The 20469-nt window shown below is 44.8% G+C and overlaps 1 protein-coding gene across 2 annotated transcripts in view; it reads left to right on the forward strand.

Moving 5' to 3' along the window:
• Window positions 1–19801, forward strand: part of LOC144156213 (pseudouridylate synthase TRUB1-like) — a 356387-nt gene extending 336586 nt beyond the window's left edge. For both annotated transcript variants that reach the window (XM_077688096.1, XM_077688095.1), the window contains 6 exons: window positions 1545–1625; window positions 3940–3995; window positions 5932–6013; window positions 7017–7214; window positions 13332–13388; window positions 19532–19801. In XM_077688096.1, coding sequence (XP_077544222.1) covers window positions 1545–1625; window positions 3940–3995; window positions 5932–6013; window positions 7017–7214; window positions 13332–13388; window positions 19532–19746 — 689 coding nt within the window. In that variant the 3' untranslated portion in view covers window positions 19747–19801. The remainder of the gene's footprint in view (window positions 1–1544; window positions 1626–3939; window positions 3996–5931; window positions 6014–7016; window positions 7215–13331; window positions 13389–19531) is intronic.
• Window positions 19802–20469: the final 668 nt, after the last annotated feature.

Consider the following 20469-nt stretch of genomic DNA (forward strand, 5'->3'; position numbering starts at 1 on the left):
CTTGAGTCACGGCCAGCTGCCCGATAAGCCGCCGAAATCCCGCCGCCTCGGCCGCCAAGGATCGGAGCGGCAAGCTGGCGAGAAACAGTGACGTAGGGGTCACGTGGTGCACACTCCTAGGAGCCGCGCGGGGAATTTCTCCGTCGTGGGAATACAGAGTGTGGAATGGGAGTCAAGTCCGGCCGGGGTACAGGTACTTTAATAAGTTTGAAGTTTATTTCACCACAACTGTGGTTTATACAAAACAGAAACAATATAAACCACAGTAAACTGTGGTTTATACAAAACAGAAACAATTGTGTTGTGAAAAGTGGGAAAAAAGCTGTGCTGTAGCTAGCAGCTTGACTAGCCCCACTTCCCATCAAACAAACAAATAAATAAGCAAGTAAATAAATAATTCCACAATGTCTGTATCGCAGCCAGATGCACAACAATGCTGTAGGGTGGGTGTAGGTGTTTTAATAAATAAACAAATAAATAGCTAAATAAGCCAGTAAATAAATAAATAAGGCCGTGACGTCTGCATTACAGCCAGATGCGCGCGGCGATCACACGGGGAGCTCAGCACTGACCATTGAGGCAGATTGAAGCCAGCGGCAAGTCTGACGAAGGACAGAGGGCACCAGTGAGATGAAAGGCGATTTTATGCCAGCCAACCAAGTGCAATCTCCCACCTCGCTGTATGGAAATTGAAATGAATCTTGAAAAATTTCCACTTGGACAAAAAACCAAAGTGAAATTCTTTTTGTTTCACTCCTGAATGAAATAATAAATGATGTTCTGTTTTCGTTCTCGCTCTGGACAAAAATATTGTTTTTGTCATTTTTCACTTCTGGCTTTCATTCTGTTCCGGCACCATGGTAACTATGGCGACGCATGCAATGTGAACTTGTAACAGCTGCAATAAGACGGTAATACAGGAGAAGGCAGCCTGAGTACAAAGCAGCATTGAAGGACTCTGGTGCAAGATTATTGCTAAAGCTGCAGTAGTGCACAAAAAACGCAAAAGCTGCACTGGACAGGCATGCCACAAAGCTATGAAGTGTTTTTCGGACAGCCTATACGACTTCTTTTTTTTTCGTTGTTGTTGTTGTTGTTGTAGTTGTTTTGCTTAATTTTAACCAGTTAGTAGCTGGCTATGTCAGTACTACCAGTAATTTATGCTGGTATTCTAGCTCGTAAAATGTGTGTGTCTGTGCTTGACCTGGTTGTGTTTCTGTGCCCACCGTAAAGACTAAATGTGTTAGCAAAATTTCTGTGACCATCAGTCATATGTAACTGCAAATAATGAAATCACAATTCTAGTCATACACACTAAGCACATATATGTGCATGAAATACTTGCCATTTTTAGTTGCTTACCGTGACTTTCCTGTCAAAACTTATCCGAATAGGGTTGCTAGCTCTGGCTAGCCTTGAATTTATTAGCTTCATTAGTGTCGTGATAATATAAGCTGAATTCACAGACCAAATCGCAGTCGCTCAGCTTTTGCTATCATGCTAGTCGCTTTGTCTGAAAGCCTAAACTCTATTTTTTCGCTCAGAGCTGGACATACGGCTTCAGAAATATGGCGTCAACATCCTTCCAATCGGGCACCTGGAGTCTTTTGCCAGGGGTGTAGTTGGTGAGTATCATTGGTGAATTTCAGGAAGAAAGCAATGCAGGCCACGTATGGGTAGAGTAGCAGTCATGTAACTAGGGGCACAAGTTGCAGTGTGGTTTAGTGAAGGCTGGGACAGAAATTCATGGCATGTTTTCCTATGGCACTGTTTGCCGTCATTTTCATATTTTTGTCCTTGACCTAGTATCTTATGGTGGTCTTAAATGTAAAGTCAGTCGTTGCAAAGTTTTTACATCATATATGGGGAGGGTTTTCTGCTGCCAGTGATCTCAAACCAACACGTTTCTTCAGGGGAACCATTCGAAATCAAGCCACCTAAAATTGAGGATCTGTTTCCCTGCACAACATGGACACCATGAGTGCGAAGGTGCTTTATCTTTCTTTCTTTTTTGATCTGAAAAACTTTTGCATAATTTTTTTATCTTGGAAGGGTTCTTGAAATTTTCACATACAAGGTGTAAAATTCTGAATTTCATTTACCGTCGTTTCATAAATTTTCTTGATGCCTGCATATAAATTTATCTTTTGGCATTTACATTATTTGCACTTTCAAAGGTTGCAGTGCACTACCTGGTTTTCAAACAGAGAATAATTAATAGATATTTATCTCAATTAATTGATATGAATATTGAATGCAATTATCATATTACAATATCTAGTGTGCAAACACATTGAAAAAGTTTGGATGCTATGGAAATCATGCACGATTCAAGTCACCCATTTTAACAAAGCTTGGTTGTCATAGTGGTTTTAAGAGCGAGAGCCCATCCATCCCATGCTTTCATTTGCTTACTTGTTTTCCCCCTTAAAGGGACCCTGCAACACTCTTTGTGCAGCGCAAGTAAACCTGCACGACGTTTAGATTACTCTGCCAGGAATACCTGAGCCAAATATCACACGTGCACGTGTACGGTTAGTGCACAAATCTCTGTGAAAGACGTAGAAAAACAAACCACACTCTCTTCAATTCTCCTCATTATGCACCCCTAGCATGGCCTAAACAACGTAATTTGGGCCATGGCTGTCCTATTGGCTGTCGCTGGTCAACTTCGCGGCTTATTTGTCATTTCCTGTGACGATCCGCTGTCGTCGGTGCTGTGTAGCCACCTCTTCTATGCTTGAACCTGTACGCATAGTTTTGCTGTTTCTTTTGTGTTTTGAGTACGCGCGGAATTTGAGTGACGGATTCAATACTACCCTTCCAACGATACCACTCGACAACAAACGTTTATTGCTTCGAAAATGCCCTACCAGCCTGAGCGCACACTTGTGGGCAGGCAGCCATGCTTGCTTTTTTGTGGAACCAGACTGGAAATAGACCCCTCCACATTGCGGAGAAAAGGAGAAAACTCCCCGGCATATGATATATCGAAGGCCACTGAAGAGAACGCTGCAAGCTGCCCCCCTCTTCAGGAGAGAGCGCGCAGCTTTCGTCACGTCCGCGGTTGAGTTGAGAGGGAACAGTTATGCGCGATTTCTCATCGCACGTAGTTGCGGTAATAGTGAACAAATTTTTATAATTCTTGAGGAAGGAGATTGCTGGGGCAGTAGACTCTGCCCCAAAATACATTCCGAGTAGTCGATGGTAAGTGTTGCAGGGTCCCTTTAAATATCTAGTGCCAAAGCCACAGCTATGCTGGTACATTAGTAAATAGCTCCAGGTTACTTGGCCCACCTAGTGTTCTATAATGCAGACCAAATGGTTGGAGGGTCATCTGCTCTTGGATTAAGAAGCATAGGGCCGAATTTTCTGAAACTACGGTTGTCATTTTAGAGAATTTGGCCTATGGAAACTGGTGTATAGCGGTTGAGTGCCTCTAGCATTGTGGCACACTTTACGCTGTAGTCATGACTGCTTTCTAAGCCCTGCTAGCTGCTCTGCAAAGTTCCGTGTACAATATCTCGTGTTCATGCGCACCCTGGATGACCGTGTGCATTGGCATTTCTGTGCTGTGCTCTTCTCAGAAATACAGCTGCTGTAAGAAGTTTAATGAGAGACCTTTCACTCAGCCACATATGCCCTTATCCACCAAGCCACTGTCATGGTCTCACATTTTGCCTCAAGTTTTTGTGTTCCGAAATTGCATTTCAAACGTTTGGCGCACTTTCATTTTTTTGCCGTGTTTAGGTTTTAGTAGAGCTTGCTTTGGAATATGATTGGCAACTGTCTTCTAATTGACAGGCACCAATGTTTTTTTCGCTCTTTTTTCCTGTGATTTAAGGCTGTTCTGCTGCACAGAAGAGACCGTTTTTCTTTGTTCTGTAGTGTAAATGATGTGCACACGAGGTCAAATTTAACTATCCCCCCTGCTTCTAGGCTACAGCGTCGGGACCAGCCTCTCAGTGCTGCGCTGGCTTAGACTTGCCAACAGGGTGAGCATACACCTAGACCAGACCAGAGGTGATGCTTAGTGAGCGGGCTCATTACCCAGAATGTTGGTGTAATAAGTAGCCACGTTCTTGCTTGTGCACGTCAGTGCATTGTTCTTCATAGTGTCGTGGGAACACTGAACTGGAACAAAGTTCTGTTCACTTCAGCTATCATGATTTCAATGCAATTCCAGTTTGCCTGAATGCTAATTTTTGTCCCTCTTCTCCTCACTAGTGAGAGTAACGTCGTGGGCCTCTGCTGTCCTTAGCAACGCTATTCCTTTCTTACCACATAGCGATGTAATGCTTCCAGCACTGCCTAGAGATATTTCTCTGAGGGATCACTATCTTCATTTGCAGCCAAGATGTTGTGCTTAGGAGCAAGCGACTAGCTCTGCTTTGGGACAAGCAGTACCCCCTCGCTACACATGGAGGAGTTAACTGCCCCTTAGGTGGAAGGCTTTCACCGATAATGGAAGTTAGCGCGTCACTTCTAATTATACACCATGGCACACCCTCCTGGTTGCTGTCGCTGAAAGGCTTTGCAGTCCATAACAGAAATTTTAATGAAATGAGTTGCCTACCTTGCTTTTTATTAAAAAAAAAGAGCGCTGTGTTGATACGAGCGCTATCTTGATACGAATATCCATTCATTACAAACTTTACACATTAGTTAAATTCTTAGTATTTGTAGTACAGTCAACTCTCGTTAATACAAAGTCCACAGGGACGGCAAAACACTTCGAATTATTTCAAGTTTCATTTAAACAAAAAGTACAAGAACAGCGTTATTATTAGTTTGCAACATGTCTTCTTAATTCCATTCAGAATCTTGACTTTCGGGGCCAAGTGGAGTGTACGACACGGGTGGCCATGGTAGATGAGACGTATCGCTAAAGCCAAAGCCTGAAGCATCCATCACACACCCTGCTCACACGGGACATGCGCAACAAAGAAGGTTGAGAACCTCACAAGAGAGAAATGCTTGTGCTGGCGTCAATCTCAACTGGCCTGCCGCTTTATCAACTATGTGCTGCCTCAGTTGCAATGGTCCCGGCATCAGTACAGGACATGGCACGGTTTTGTGCTTGCAAGTTTTGAATTTTATCCAAAAAGTTACGGTCAGCTCGATGCTTTTTATTCAAAATAACTTCCATTTAACCGATATAAAGTTTTATCTACAAACTATCGAGCAATTTCTTCCATTGGATTGCATGTAAGATTTCCGGGACCAGCACATATGTCACTTCTCGTTAGCCGAAAGTTCCAATTAAGCGACTTCGAATTGTTGAGTCAACTGTATAGCTGTTTTGCCACCAGCACACTCAACCAGACTTTGTACATCCTGTGCTAAAAACCTTCTAGCTTTTTTATACCTCCACTACAGTGCTCAAGAATGCTGAGATCTAATGACACTAAAATTCCTGATACATTTTTACTTCCTTTGGGGTGGGGGGAGCACCAGTATGTTTTTTAACTTTAGCGTTGCTTACGCTTGGTTTTCTCTTGGGTTTTCCCCCTTTTGTACACATTTTCAGTGCTGCACACTGTGCATTTAGTCTCAGCATTGTGTCTAATGCATAATCACGACCTTCTTTACATAGCCTAGATTTCCTACAAAGCAAAATTTATCTCAGAAACCATAGGCGTGGATAATGTGAAGCTATGTTGGCACAAAAGGCAACATGGGAATACTAGAGAAATAGTCATAACTCATGGTTTTTATGTTCCATGCAAAAAGGCAATCTGTTAAACATGGTATTTGGTGCAGAAACTAAACTGCACCAAAGGTATATACACACAAATGATAACTTTAATGGTGGCAGTTCCTTTTCACAGGGGCCTTTTAATTAAAACTCTATGTCTGTGCATGCACAACTTACAACTGAATAATTTGTAAAGACTACTTTGATGTTTATTTTGTTTGTGAAATTTTCAGAAATTTGTTGTGAAAGGATGCTTTGGCACGGAAACTTCACTGTACCATTCACTAGGAGACAACGTTGGGACTGCCCCATATGGTAAGCATTTTTACAGTTTATTTACAGCAATACACAAGTTCATAAAAAAGTTATGTGCAATGCACACACACGCACACATGAATGTGCATGTAATGTGTACATCACTGTTAAATTACCTGTTTCTTCAAATGTGTTATTTAGTTTAATTGCTGGCATTTAAGCTCAAGTTCAAACCTTAACATCAAAGCTGGTTGCTCACGTCTGGCGTCCCTAAATAAAGGCCTTATTCAGTGACTTACTCAAAGTCAATGAACATTTCAAAGGTGATTGAACAGGCATATTAATTGAAGCATTATTCAGTGCCAGGAATGAAATTTAGTACAGTATCATGCCTGCTCATTTTCTGACATTGCCCCAGTTGTAGCATACAAACCTTACTGCTGGTCGATTTAATGGGGTTGTTGGCCAGTTTAAAAACTTTTAAAGTTGAACCAGCTTTAAGTTATGATTGCCTCCAGTTTTGCAATTTTAACATCTGCCTGGAAACCATTATAGCTATGGAGGAAATTAAAGGCTTCAATTAATTACAGAATAACGTGCGATGGTTATCCACTTGCGATATCTTCTGGGCTCAAGAGGCATTCAACAAAGTTTGCATGCACGTTCAACTGTTAAATAGAATATTGTGTTTGCAGTGCCTTATTAATTACCTGTGTCAATACTTGCGCTGCACCTAGACGAGATGGTGCTGTTTCCAGGTTTTATTAATTAATAGGAAACACATAATGTGCAGTGAAGGAAGACCCTAAACACTAGAGAGCACTATCTTGTTTAAAAATTGCTTGTGAATGGAGCATTGTGAACTTCATCGGAACACTTGAGCTGATGTTATGGGCACGCATGTCTATGCATGATGTTGCATGCATACGAAGAGAGCACGCGGAATGAAAGGTGTGTGGATGTTGAGATGCTCGTAGTATTGGCAAGAATTCCTGGAAATCAAAAGCAAAGGATGAAAGGAGCTGTGTCTTCTCGAGGTGACGATCCAAGGCGTGCACTGCAGATCACATAACGGAAGAGATGCTGAAGGACGCCTTCTCGAAGTTCCTCGGCGACATCGTCCAGGCTGTACCCCCTTTCGACGGTCCTGCACGGCCACCCGAGAAGGGCCCCTTGCCAGACCTCGTGGCTGTCATGAAGCGACCGGCCATCTGCCACAGCATCAGCTGCACCCAGCTCAGTCTGCCGCACTTTTCCCTAGGTAAGAACCTGGAAAATTTTTTTTTTTTCCCAAGTTAATGCCTTCAACGGGCACTGAGGAAATAGTCAATTGATGCCCCTAAGTCTGCATTATGGACAGGCAACACATGCAGTGCCACTGTCCCTCATCCGAGTGTAGGCCCACTGCAATTCGTCTCCTTGTTCTGCTTCTCATGCTAGTCAGCAGGTGGAGTGGGATCATTATCTTGCTGCTCGTCAGAAATATGAGTGAGCGGCTCCCACAGTCAGGGACATTGTTCCGTTCTTATCAATTTGTTTTATGTAATGCATCTATAGTGTTGTGTAACTGTATTTCTTAGATAGTTGCAAAGGCTGGCCAACAGTTTAATGCTGAGTGGCCAAGTTTCGCACCTGCACCTTCTGAGTCCTAAAAAAAGTGTGCTATTACTGCGCCCTCTACAAATGACTGAGGTGCCCTACCACACGTGCCTGTGCTGGCTGTGAGATTGCACATGCTGTCACAATGAATCGGCCTGAGAGCTAGAAAATGGCCATCGGGCATTCTGAAGCTTGTGGACATCATTAATTTCAGAACAAGAATCAACTCAAAAAGACTCTCAGAGCAGTAATGATGAGGTTAGTGATGGCAATGGCAGTCGTTAGCTTGAATCTCACAGCGGATGCTGTCTGCATTTGCAACATTCCATTCCGAACCGTACGGAATCGGCACTATATGCTTGGCGCACAACGACGATTTAGCATGATGATAAGTTGTGTCCTGCACCTACAGCAACCTCAAAGGTACTTCCAAAAAAGAACCATGTAGAGTTTATCTATGAAGGGGCAAAAAAGTAAGCCACTTGTCTGAACAAAAGCAATCAGAACGGCGCAGGCTCAAACCCACATCATTACCGTTACCAGTAGGGGTTGTACCTTCAGGCAGGCCATGGGAGTTTAATGGCGAGTATTTTTCGGCAGTTTCTCAAGGGAATATGTATCAGTAGCGTTCCCAGTGAACCTGTAGGTGGTGGTGGGTGTGTACAACAAGTGGCAGTTCTGCACCGCTCATGTAGAGTGAACTGGAAGAATAGAGTGGTTCAAATGCCCCATGAGGCCCCTGTGATAAAAAGGAGTCAAAAGGGGGCAGCAGTCCGACTGTTGAGCAATGCTGCTGTTGTTACCCCTCCATGCCTGGCGTAGTGCATAATGTGCTTGCTTCCCAAGCAAGATTTCCCAAGGATTTTAATTCAGGTCAAGATGTGTGTTGTAGGTGTGTTTATATTTAATATATAGGCGCCGTGCAGTGAACAGAGGGCGACATTGAGCCGCGACACCCAGCGCCGCCATCGGGGAATAAGAAAAATACTGGGTCGGCCGCCGCTCGCCAGCATGGTCGTGTTTCGGTTGCGCTCCAGATTGGCGGCACCGAATGAAATGTAGTATACGCAATTTTCAACTTTTATATTAACTAAAACATACCGCAGTAATTCTACCGCACCGGGCTAGGAATAGACTGAAGGACTGAACTGTTGACTACGCGTACGGAGGAGGGGGGGCAAGCGATATTGACTTCCCAGTGCCACGCATAGCCAGAACGCTGGTGGAGCATTTCGTGCGCACGTTTTCACGTTTCCACATAGTTTTTTTCCAGTGAATTTGTGTTTCCGCTAGAAAGCACAAATTAATTAGCTGTTCACAGCATTGGAGAGAAGCCGTTTTTGTTCGCATACTTGAAATCGGATCGCCGTGATTTTGCGAGTACGGTGTTCCGTCTCACAGGATCGATTCTTTGGGTGTAGTGTGGTCTGTACGCTGCGCTACATGCTAGTAGCATTGACTTCAAAGCAAGTATAATTACCTTAAATACGCGGGCTCCAATGTGTATCAGGTGGGTGGGAAGCATCGAGAACTGCGAACCAACTGGCGGCGATTTTCGATGATTGATTGTGTGGTTCAACACGCCGACGCCAGACAGGCGATGAGGCGCACCGTAGTGGAGGGATCGGGATTAATTTTGACTGCCTGGGGATCTTTCACGTGGCCGGAATCTCGAACACACAGGCGTTTTCGCTTTTCGCCTCTATCGGAAAAGCGGCCGCTGCGGCCGGGAAACGAACCTGACGACGATTTTCAATTTCACGGCTTGAATTATCGCCAAATATTCATAGAATGCGTCCTGCTCCTCGCCCGTGACAGTTCGTTTCCGCTGGAGCCAGTTCGTCCCACCCCAAGATCACGGAGCGAGCACGTTTTCTTGCTCCGCGTACGAGGTCAAGCAGTATGGCCTCATGAGCGAAAGGAAGACTCAACCTCTGTGCCTTCCATCTCCTTTTCCGTGAATACATTCACAACGTACACGGGTTTCGCTGCAAGCCCGCCAGGAAATGCCCGTGAACAATTTAAGACTACCTCTTCCTTTTTACGGGGTACGCAGAACCTCCAAATATTAGAATCATCATAAACTCCGTTTATTTTTTATTGTTCTCTGAAGTTGCTGTTGTGAGCCCCGTTAAAACGACTTCGTTTTATTGAACAGCATTTATTTGCAGCGCGAAAATCCCACATGCGTTGCTTTTATACCTTGTACTGACGTAGGTATTTCGACTTTTTGACAGCTTATTTTCAAACAAATGGTCCTACTTTGTTTAAAAACAATCATATTTTTTTCAAAAAAGGGGTGAGATGTTGCAGCCATAAATTAGTTCTCTTACAATTAAAATACGGTTGAGTGTTGCGTGCCGCATGAATTTTCATTATAAACGCCGCGGAAGACGCATGCACAAAGCAGAGAAACCAACCAATTTATTGTACAGCTGGCAAACCGAAAAACTTTACTTTGACAGCAGCATGTAATCTGCTTGGTAGTCATCGCCGTTGTATTTTCTAAAAATTTCATGGAGACAAGTGCCGCCTGTGAGGCTGTGACCAGCCTTCCCAGCTCGGACGATTGAGGGCAGCGAAGGCGGTAGCGTTCTATCTGCGCTGTTTCTTTTAACGCCTCTCAGTCAATAACACTCCATCCGGTCGCCGTTGCAGCGTATCCCGCAAACTTAAGCCACTTACAGCGCACCTAACCACTTGATAGACGCCTTTGCAAGGGCGCGTGCACAGTGCGTAAAGCAGGCGGCCGGCCAGGACGGTGCGGCTCGGCCTACCCAGTGTTGCGCGGAGGCGCGGTAGATGGCGCTGCGCTCGCTCGGCAAACTTGACCGCACGGAGCCTATACGCCTCGAGCTTCGCGATCGCTGCGCCGCCTGCCGCCGCTTCTCCGCGGCGTTGACGGGATGTGCGCGCGTGGCTGATAGGGGCTCGTGCAGCGTTTTGATTCTGTTTCGTTTCTTTTCGCCTTTCCGCGCCCTACAAAAACTTGTCATGGTGACTGTATAACCAAAGAGTATGTTTAGGTCACTTAAAAAGCAGCTGCGTCTTCGTACAGCACGCGATCGCCTGCAAGAGCTACCCAGGGACGCGGTTCTGCGCGCATCGTCGCCGCTCTTCCGGGCGTCAGCGACGGTAGCAGATATCACCCCTGTCACCTCCAAATACGTCAGGCACAAATGAATTCTACTGTCGCCTCGTTTAGACGGCACAGTGAGAGGTTCACGGCTTCATTTTGCAGCGTGGACAACGAGTGCGGCTTCGTTTCGAATATATATATGTCGCAGAAAAATATGTTTCGGGGATGTGATAAGCCAATCCCGGACAATAACTTAGGCATATTTTATAAGAATATAAGCCATGCGAAAATGTTAAGTATATTTCAAGCTTGTACGTCTTAAATATGTGCCCACACACGCCTTATAGCAAGAACCAAGGCAATCTAATATGAAACCACAGAAAAATAAATGCTATGCAAGTGCGGAAGAAACATGATAGCTCTAACGGAAATGAAAAAAAAAAATACAGTGCAGCTTCTGACATGTTAAAGACGTTCGTCGAAACTTAAGCCAGGTAGGGCTCACCTGACCAACTATACGCGAAATGCACTGCTATTTCGCGAGACATCGGGGGGGGGGGGGGGGGGGGGGGAAGAAGGGGAGGGGGACGCTGTATACAAACGCGGAGCGGAATCAAGAAATGAACCTTTTAGTAATCACACACACAAATCATGGGTTCACTTTCCTTTTGTTTTTCGACTTCGATGAACAGCTGATCGTACGGCGGACGCATTTTTGGAAGTATACAGGGTAGGCATTTCAACAAGCGATGAAAGGTGTCGTTGGAAGAGTGTGGCATGTGATAAGGCCCTTTGATTTCAGTTTCTGCTTTATTTTGCAGGGTCCCAGAGCCATATGACGATATTTCGAATAAGCATTTAGTCGCGGACGCGGATTATATTCTAAGCCCGTCTCCGCGCTGCTCGCAGAGGATATATGTAGCAGATGAATGTTTGCGGGCGCTCACTACACGGCAAGACGACCCTGTCGTGTGCTGATCCCCTAGTATAATTCTGCATTATCTATCGCACTAACGTTGAATATTCCCGAAATTAACACACACTGGCTTGTAAATGGTGGTGATCAATATCTGTGGTATATTATTGGCAAACGTAACTGGCGTGCTGTCAGGTATGAGTGTTCCGCTGAACATGTAAGCGCACAAAACTGATTAACATCGTAGTGTATACCCGTAGCATGAACATCTCAGGAACCGGGGGTTACGGAGACACTGCTAGTAAATTCAGGGCAGTGTAACTACAATCAGGTCCGTGCATACGCCGGTTACGCGACGCTGGCCTGTGACACGCACCTGGCGCTTATACAGACCGAATATACCACACTAAGATCGCGTCAGAAACATTTACACTCTCGTAAACACACCCCATTTGCGAACATAGTGACTGGTCGACATAAACATAGATTTCCAACGCTCGCAAATGCTAAATCTCAGTCGTGAACATGCCGCAAAAGCAGCGGCGACAGTGGGGAACGGGACGGAGACTCCCGCGGCTGCTTTCGAAACGGGCCGCTAGGGGGATTTCAGTGGCGCCCCTACAGGCCGCGCTCGAGGCGTATAGGGATATTTGTCTTCCAAGCAAACTCTGACAACACGTTGACACCCATTGGGGAAATACCAACAACAACCTGCCAGTGGGCGCAGTCAACTGGAAGGTTTTTGTGCCTCTATGCCTGCAGTGATTGGGCAAAATGTGTGCATTCAAAACAAACAGAAAAGCACTTACCATTTTCATTTCATGTACTGTATCGGTTCAAAGATCCAGGTACTGGCACTAAAGCAATGACCACATGCATGCACCGGCATACGCGCTTCCACATGTCGACGCTTTCTTGCATTGAGAAGCGCCTTTGGATGATGAGGGGGTGACCAGCCACCCGGTGCACATGTTCTGCCTTGCACTCGATGAGACCACCTTGGTTGAAATAGCTCAACTACATCTAAGATGGTGTGCTCTTGGCACTACTCAACACTGCTATTGTAGCACGTATAAGTGTGTAATTTTCACCTTTAACATAGCAACATTATTGCTAATATCTCAGCTCTGTACTGAAACACAGCAGCATAGACGCATCATCACATGCACACGTCAGCCAAAGTGGGGAACAGAGTCTTCCAGGCATGCAAACCACTTTTTCAGCACCAAGCAATGAAAAAGCCCCAAGAGCCACATGTGGGAAAAAGCATGTAAAGCAATTCATGTGTAAGGACTGCGTAGCAACAGAGTTCGGCTTATATGCGTGTTTGTCTGTATAGGCCAGGGTGGCAGATACATTAATGAGCAGCTTCGAGAGCAAGCATACTGGCATCCCCTGAGGTGAATGTAGTTGCTACCCAAAACGTACAGAAACCCACATCTTGAATTAATCTTGTCAGCACCCAATCCTGCGAAATTTATGAGGTTTCTTTTGTTGATGTCTTTGGTGGAAACTGCATGAGCTCGCTTTCTGGGGCACTCTTCGAATGGGAGATAGTATATCTGGCAGTTAAAAAAAAAATGGGTCGTTCTAGACACTAGCCTTGGTCCTATCATTTTGCGTTTTTGCACTGATGTTTTTTGTCTGTCTTTAATTTTAACAAACCTTCACCAATTGTTCACAAGCGCTTGTGTATGTCCTCTCTTTATTCCCTGTTTTCCGTGCTGTTTTCGAATGTTTTGCAACAAGCCCAGTATCAAACTAATTTAGTGTTTTTATTTCAGAAATAGTGTGTGGACCAGGATTTTCACCTCGAATGTTCGTGCATGATTTAGGAAAAGGTAAGGGCAGTTTGCATTGTATTCTTAGTCTGTAAAAGCTCCTACTCTTCATTAGGAAAGCCTGTATTGTGTTCTACATGGTTTATTCATAACAGCATCTTTCTGTGTATAAGTTGTGCAAGTGCTCTTAGTGCACTTCAGTGAATAAATAAGTTATAGGGAAGTTTTCCTTTGTGAATTCTGGTTATACACAAGCCTCCTGGGCACGCTTAGCCCACCCCTTTTGGCGATCTTGTTCAGCTCATGCTCGACGCTTGCTCCAGTGGTCACCCAAGCGGCGGTGTGCAGCTGGCTGTTCATGTGTCTGTGGGGTGACCTTGAACCTGCAGTCTTGGATGACTTGCATGTACTTCTTTCGGTAGGGAGTGGGGAGGTGCATTGGTGTGTATTTATTTGTTTTCAAACAAAGCTTGTATTAGCTGACTTCTAACGTCGTTGGTGGTGTATGCCGGAATGCCTTGTGCCAAGCCAATTTCATCCACATGCTATAATGATGATGATGCTGATGCCCTTAAATGTTTGGCACGTACCCACTTGAGGGGATTGGCCAGGGGTAGAGTGTTGACTGTGGCAGCTATATTCACGGGCTTTTCCGACACAGCTCTCACTTGCCGTTTGCAGCTGGCACAGGTGCGCACGCACAAGTGTCCCGCTATATCGTGCCACCATGCGAGCCAATTAGCATTGTCGCTCGCAACACGCCACATTGCAGGTGTGGTCGCTCAATTGTCAGGCAGTTCAGCTGCTAGCGTGGCATGGTTAGGCCGCACGTGGTTCAAATTGGAAGATCGGGTGGCCATTGAAAAACGTATGCCAAACATTTGCGTTCAGGTAAAGCTTGGCAAAATGAAAGCGTTTCGTTTTGGTCAATTGATGGTTTGGTCGATCGATGATGTCTTCAACTCGAGTTTGCTTCTTTGTCCAGGAGGCTCATTTCCTGTCTCCGAGCATTACCCCTATCATCCCTCATTCCATGGCCCGTTGAGCCGACCTAAGTTTTCTTTCCAGTTGTTTAGTAAGGCACCAAGTTTCCTCTCCATAGGTCATCACCGGTAGCACGCTTTGGTTGTATGCTATTCTTTTCAGCGACACTTTTTATTATTTGGGATTGCTTGCTCAGTGCACCCCAGCCCATACCTATTCTATGCCGGATTTCTTCCTTGTGGTTTGGATCAGTACTGACAACTTGTCCAAGATAGTTGTACTCTTCTAGCGTTGTGTTACCTAAGCTGGAGGGAGCACTTTCAGCATGCTTATTTATCAGTACTTCGGATTTATTAATATTTGTTTTTAGTCTTACGGCTGAGCTTTCTGATTAGTTTCTCGAGCATTTCTTGCAGGTGCTTTGCCAACCCACTGAGCAAGACTGTCGTCTGCAAAGCTCAGATGGCTTAAGTATTCCGTGTTTATCCGTACTCCTGCATTGTCTCAGTCAAGCTTCCTAAATACCCCTTCCAGACACACTTTGAACAGTGTTGGCGAGGTGGTATCTCCCTATCGTACTCCCTTTCTGATCGGGAACTTTTCGCTTTTCTTGTGAAGGATTGTCTTGCCCGTACATCCTTGATATATTTCGTCTAGGAGTCTTATGTAGGTCTCCTCTGTTTCATGGTCTCTTATTAATGCTTCTAACACTGCTGCGGTGCTTACTGAATCAAATGCTTTTTCTTAGTTTATAAATGCCGTGTGAAGGGGGCTTATTATACTCTGTGGATTTTTCTATTAGTACTTTTTTGATGACATGTATGTGATCTGACGCTTGTGCATAATGAAAGTGAAATAATGGTGTTCATATCTATAGCATAGTAGTTCTGAAATAAGGATCTTCAGAAACACTTGTAGGGTACACAAAGTCACAATTCGTTAATGAGCCCCCACCCCCCCCCCTGCCCCTATTTTTTTTCTGTAGCGTAGCTTATGTGCATGCAAGCATTATGGACTCTGTCACCTGTAGGCTGTACTGCCTAGAAGCAGGAAAGGAAGGCCTTAGTTCACTTTGTAGCCTTGAGGCCTTTTCAAAACACCCCAGTGGTAGTGCAAAGCATATACGCGGTCTGTTGACATTACTGCCAGCATGTGCTCGTTAAAGGGACACCGAAGTGAATTTGTCAAGCTCCTGTTTTTGCTTGCACTGCGTAGGCTGGCTCAAATAAGCACACTTTTCATCGTTTATTCGGTCGATAAGGTGGTATTTATTTTAAAAAGCCCAGAAGAAGAAAAACTACCATGCGCGGTCTGCGGCGGCCGCACCAACTAACAGCAGTGACAAGGTGCTACGTGATTGGACAATGTCCAAGATTAGCATTCAAACCAGTTTCGTTTTCGGTTCTGTGAGACAATATGCTTGGTATTTGACGTTATCGTTGGGTGGGCATTAGCGATATCTCAGTAATCAGCATACCACGCTTCTGCCATGTTGTCAGCTGTAAAATGCATCATATAAGCCTGCAGCACGGCTTGGAATCGTAACAATTACTAGCTGAGGCGTACAGAGTGGATGAACGCCCTCCGCGTCACCGGAGATGCTCAAATGCGATGCGCTTTTCTCCCATCTTTGGAGTTTGCCTGGCTCGTGCCTGTATCGTAAGAGGCGTGTTCGCACCATGCCAAGGGTCGGCTGATTGGAGATTGTGCCCGCAAGTAGTCAGTGGTAATGGAAACACCATGCTAACGAGAACTCGCCAGAGAGTCGGTGTCAGTCTGCACGCGTTCTGCAAACTCGCTCGTCGAGCAATGAATGTTACAATTCAAAAATGGTGAATTCAGTATAGAAAACATTGCCCAAACACAAATACATCAAATAAAAAAAAAAACTTCGACTGTCAGGGATTCAAACTTGCGAATTGTAAAATAGGTAGTGCTCCACAATACTCGGCCACAAGCCAGCACGGCCAGAGGCGGAAATATGCAGTATGTAATGTATAGAGAGTTAACATTTCTATTTAGTTTTAGCATTCCAAGCAGCTTAGATGCCTATTTCATACATTGCGCTCATGCAATTCTCTTGTTTACCTTGCTTCTCTTGTTTGCCCCACCGTTCTTGCTGTTATAAAAATGTGCACTAAATTTAAGCGCAAATAGCTCGTTCTGCAAGCTTATAATCCCTGTGTAATTTGCTTTGGATTTTGTCAGCCTCAGCCATTAGCTGCCCGTAATATGTCATAGGTTCAGTGCGGAAAAGTAGCTAAGATGTTACATGGCCATTCTCTATATTCCTCATTATACAGCTTACTTGAGTGAAGTTTGCATTAAAAGTGGTGCCAGTGCTATTTTAATGAGTCAATCTTTCAAATGAACCAAGCTTGCATTTTGCCTTCGTGGCCCCTTTAAAGCTGCATGAAACAAACAGACTTCAGGCACATTAGGAAATTTGCTTGAAAATCTAGTTTTGACCGCGTCAGCACTGCGGAGTTTGTTTTCTAAAGCGTGAAGAATAACGTCTTTCTCAAATCCTCACTTTGTTGTCGCTTAATTCCCACACCTTGCAACCCTCGTAAGCTGGGTACTTGTACAGGAGCTGCTTTTTCCTAACTGCTTCCTCTCCAGACTTTTTCCTCTCTCCAAAGGAAAATTTGACATTTGCCAGATATGCAGCCAAACTGCTTCTGGGCAAATCTATCAGGTGTCTTTTCATATAACTTTGAATTTGAAGAAAAAAAATTTAGCCTGGTCTGTGGTTTATATCAAGTACCACCACCTGTATACAAGAGTTGCTGTAACAACTAATTTATCCAGTGGGCTAGCCTATTTCAGTGCTACAGTAAGTTAATAGCAATGGGCAAGTGTGGTCAATATATACTTGTCATTGGTTGTATGCATGATTGTGGTCTGGTAATTTTCTTTCTTTTTTTTTTTTTTAGTAAAATTTATGCGGTGCTCCTTTTTCTTAATCCAAAGCCCCCGCATGATAGGGCTATGAAATTATCCATTTCTGAATGCAGGGGTGTCACATTCCTATTCCTTTATAAATAGTGAATGTTTACCGTATTTACCCGATTCTAACACGCCCCCAATTCTAACGTGCACCCGATTTTCCTGGCAAAAAAACCGAAAAAACTTGCACCTCCGATTGTAACGCGCACGGGACTTTGTGACCCAGACAAACGAATGCGAGAGAAACGGGCGATTTATTTCCCGAAGTAATTTCACTCATCTCACTCCTCGTCGCTCTCAAGCTGACCACAACATCTCGGCCTCGGTGCCTTCAAGCGCGTTCGCGATGCCACACTTCTGAACGAACGTTCAACCATGGTCGATGGGATCGTGGCCCACGCCTCGCACGCCCATCCCGAGAGCTTCTCCAGAGGTGCACGCTTCAGCCGACCGCTCGTTTTGAACACGTGGGAGCCGCTGCTGCCATTGCTGTTATCAAGCGCGCAAGTGAAACGATTTGACGATTTGTGTGAACGCCGATAGAAAAGCCTAGGCGCCGAGGCTTGCTGCATCCGAAAAATCGTTGCTAAAAGCTTTGGCGCCATCTTGAGATGGCGATGGCGATGGGTGGGACAAAATTTCTGCTGTTTCGGCAGTTTCGGTTTTGTATCCGATTCTAACGCGCATGCGATTTTTCGGCCTATTTTTTCAGAAAAAAAAGTGCGCGTTAGAATCTGGTAAATACGGTAAAATGTAAACTGGCTTCTCAGACACTAGCTTCAGCTTAACAGAAGTATATTCAGGTTACCTCCATTTAACGCTATGTGTTCTGGAGACAAGCCGGATGTTTTGCATAGCAGGGTTCCAGTAATATACATTGTGATCCAGATACCCAGTGTGCTTTTTCAAGGTTGAGTTATCTGTCATCATGCTGTGTGTACACATTGTTTGGCATGCACGCCAAACAATGCGTGGAGGCAAATACTGGTTATCTCATGACCATACTTTAGAGCACAAATAATTTACTTTGCCACGTTCTTTTTGTAAGTAAAGCAGTCTTAACTGAAGAGATTCGTCAAAGCTCCCTATTTGATCACTGAGAAAATTAACAACCATATATTAATGCCTCCTAGCATCATTAGCAAAAACTCCTATATTACGTATAAGTGGATTCTTTATTTGGTCTCCCTTGTGCATGAGTTTTAAATTATTGAAATACAGAGGCAACCTTTATTCAGTAGAAATTAGAAAAAAATGGATTGGCAATGTAATCTGCGCAGCTACCACAATGCATTTTGTAAGATGTCACTCAATCGGGGAATTTCAAATGAAACACTCACGGAAAACCTGGAAAAGAGGGAATTTTGAAATTGGAATTTGGTAGACACCCTAATAATGTATCTTCGAAGTATCGAAGCGCAGTACAAGACGTAGGACAAAAACACAGAAGACGACACACAGAGCGCTAACTTGCAACTTTAATGTCACAAAAAGCCCAACCACCACATATATAGTGCTCTTATCAGCCAATATGCCTCATTTTAACCAACCAGGATGTAGTCAATATCACAACAACACAAATAAAACTGCGTAGAAGTTTAACATTGTCATAAAACGATAAAAGTATCACAATTCACGGGTTTGACCTTAAAAAATCTCTTTGGCCCCGTGGGCTACTGACGGTTTCGAAACGCAACGATCCCCCAACTCAGCGATGGTTTTCGCTTGCAAAATTTCTCGTGTAAGGGGGTGTCGGTGCTTGGCCACAACAACACACTTCTCAAAGAGGGGAGGAAAACAGCCACACATTTTGCAAAGCAAATCAAGAAAGCCCCCCTTCTGATTACGAACATTGTAGCTATGCTCCTTTAAGTGTTCATTCAGGCATCTGCTCGATTGCCCCACGTAAACCTTGCCGCATCTTCAGCTGTTTTTTTCTGAGGTGTGGCAATTAGTGAACCGGTGGGGGGGGGGGGGGGGGGGGGGGGGGGGGCATGGTTTTCATGGATGTAGGTGTAAACATACATGCTGTTATGGGCTGCACATTTACTTCAATTGCTTAGCAGCCAATGCTTGCCTCCCACATTGGTGTGAGCCATGTTGCTTTTTCAGTGCTGCGATCGTAAGCAGTTGCGTGGCTCCAGTGGCGGTTAAATGTGGGACCACCTCTGCAGACATGCTTGGGCATGCATGTGCAGGGTGATCTCGGCCGGTGGCCTGTGCTCAACCAGTGCTGTTTGGGACACATGAGATGTGTGGCTGTTTTGCAGAGCTGGGCAGTTGTGGCCACTTGACACACCTGGAACAAGTACAGCAGGGCCCTTTCGTGTTGGAGCATGCACTGCCAAGTTACCGCTGGTCGTGGGAGGAAGCCAGCGCAGCATCGGAAAAGTTGCACGACTTGTGGTATCCGCACGTGGCAAAAGTTCGTGATGAAATGAAGGACAAGGTTGACCGCTTTCAAGGCCTCGCCAGGTACTACTGAGGCACCCAGTGATTGCTGAACTTTCAATAAATGTTGTAGGTGCCTTTAGAGTCCATCTTGCGTTTTGAGCTTCTGCCTACTTGATCGAAGAATGATCTTCAAGTCTGCTGTGGGCCTTGGCTTGACATGAATTGCCCTTGGGTATTTTTATTTTCGCATTGAATTTCACTGTATGCGAGTGTACTTTCTCTGAGGCAGAGGTGATATTAAATAACAAGTACGACGAAAGCTGTGTTGTAGCTTAACAAAGTAAGTATAATTGGGTTGAGTGGCTCAATTGAAAACTGGTGGTCGTTCGAGCTTTAAGTAACCTTTGATAATTGTTTTGAAGCAAGGTTCATTTGGATATGAATTGTGCCCCTGATGAAAAAAATGCAAAAGAACAAAGTTTCTTTGTTGAGTGATTGCTTTTTAATGTAAAAATGTGTTCGTAGGGTTTTTAAGGCGGCCTAGCCTAACTCTCAAGGCTACGTCGCAATGCCATCTCCATTCGACTGCACTGTGTCGGCCAACTGGCACTGAGGTAGGGAACTGCCAGGAACATACAAGACACAGGAATTGCCAACAGTGCACTTTATTGACCTCAGTAAATGGTGCCGGCACGTTGCTCGTTCATCAGCAAGACTAACTAGCCAGGCCAGGAAAGTGGCACGAGGGGCAGGCAAAGAAAGGCTAATTTGGGTAAAGGTGCCTTCCGATCACTGGCTCAAGTTCAAGTGCCCG

Source organism: Haemaphysalis longicornis, unplaced genomic scaffold, assembly GCF_048455015.1.
Source record: "Haemaphysalis longicornis isolate Haplotype H1 unplaced genomic scaffold, Haemaphysalis longicornis Haplotype H1 scaffold_1, whole genome shotgun sequence".
Lineage (NCBI taxonomy): Eukaryota > Metazoa > Arthropoda > Arachnida > Ixodida > Ixodidae > Haemaphysalis > Haemaphysalis longicornis.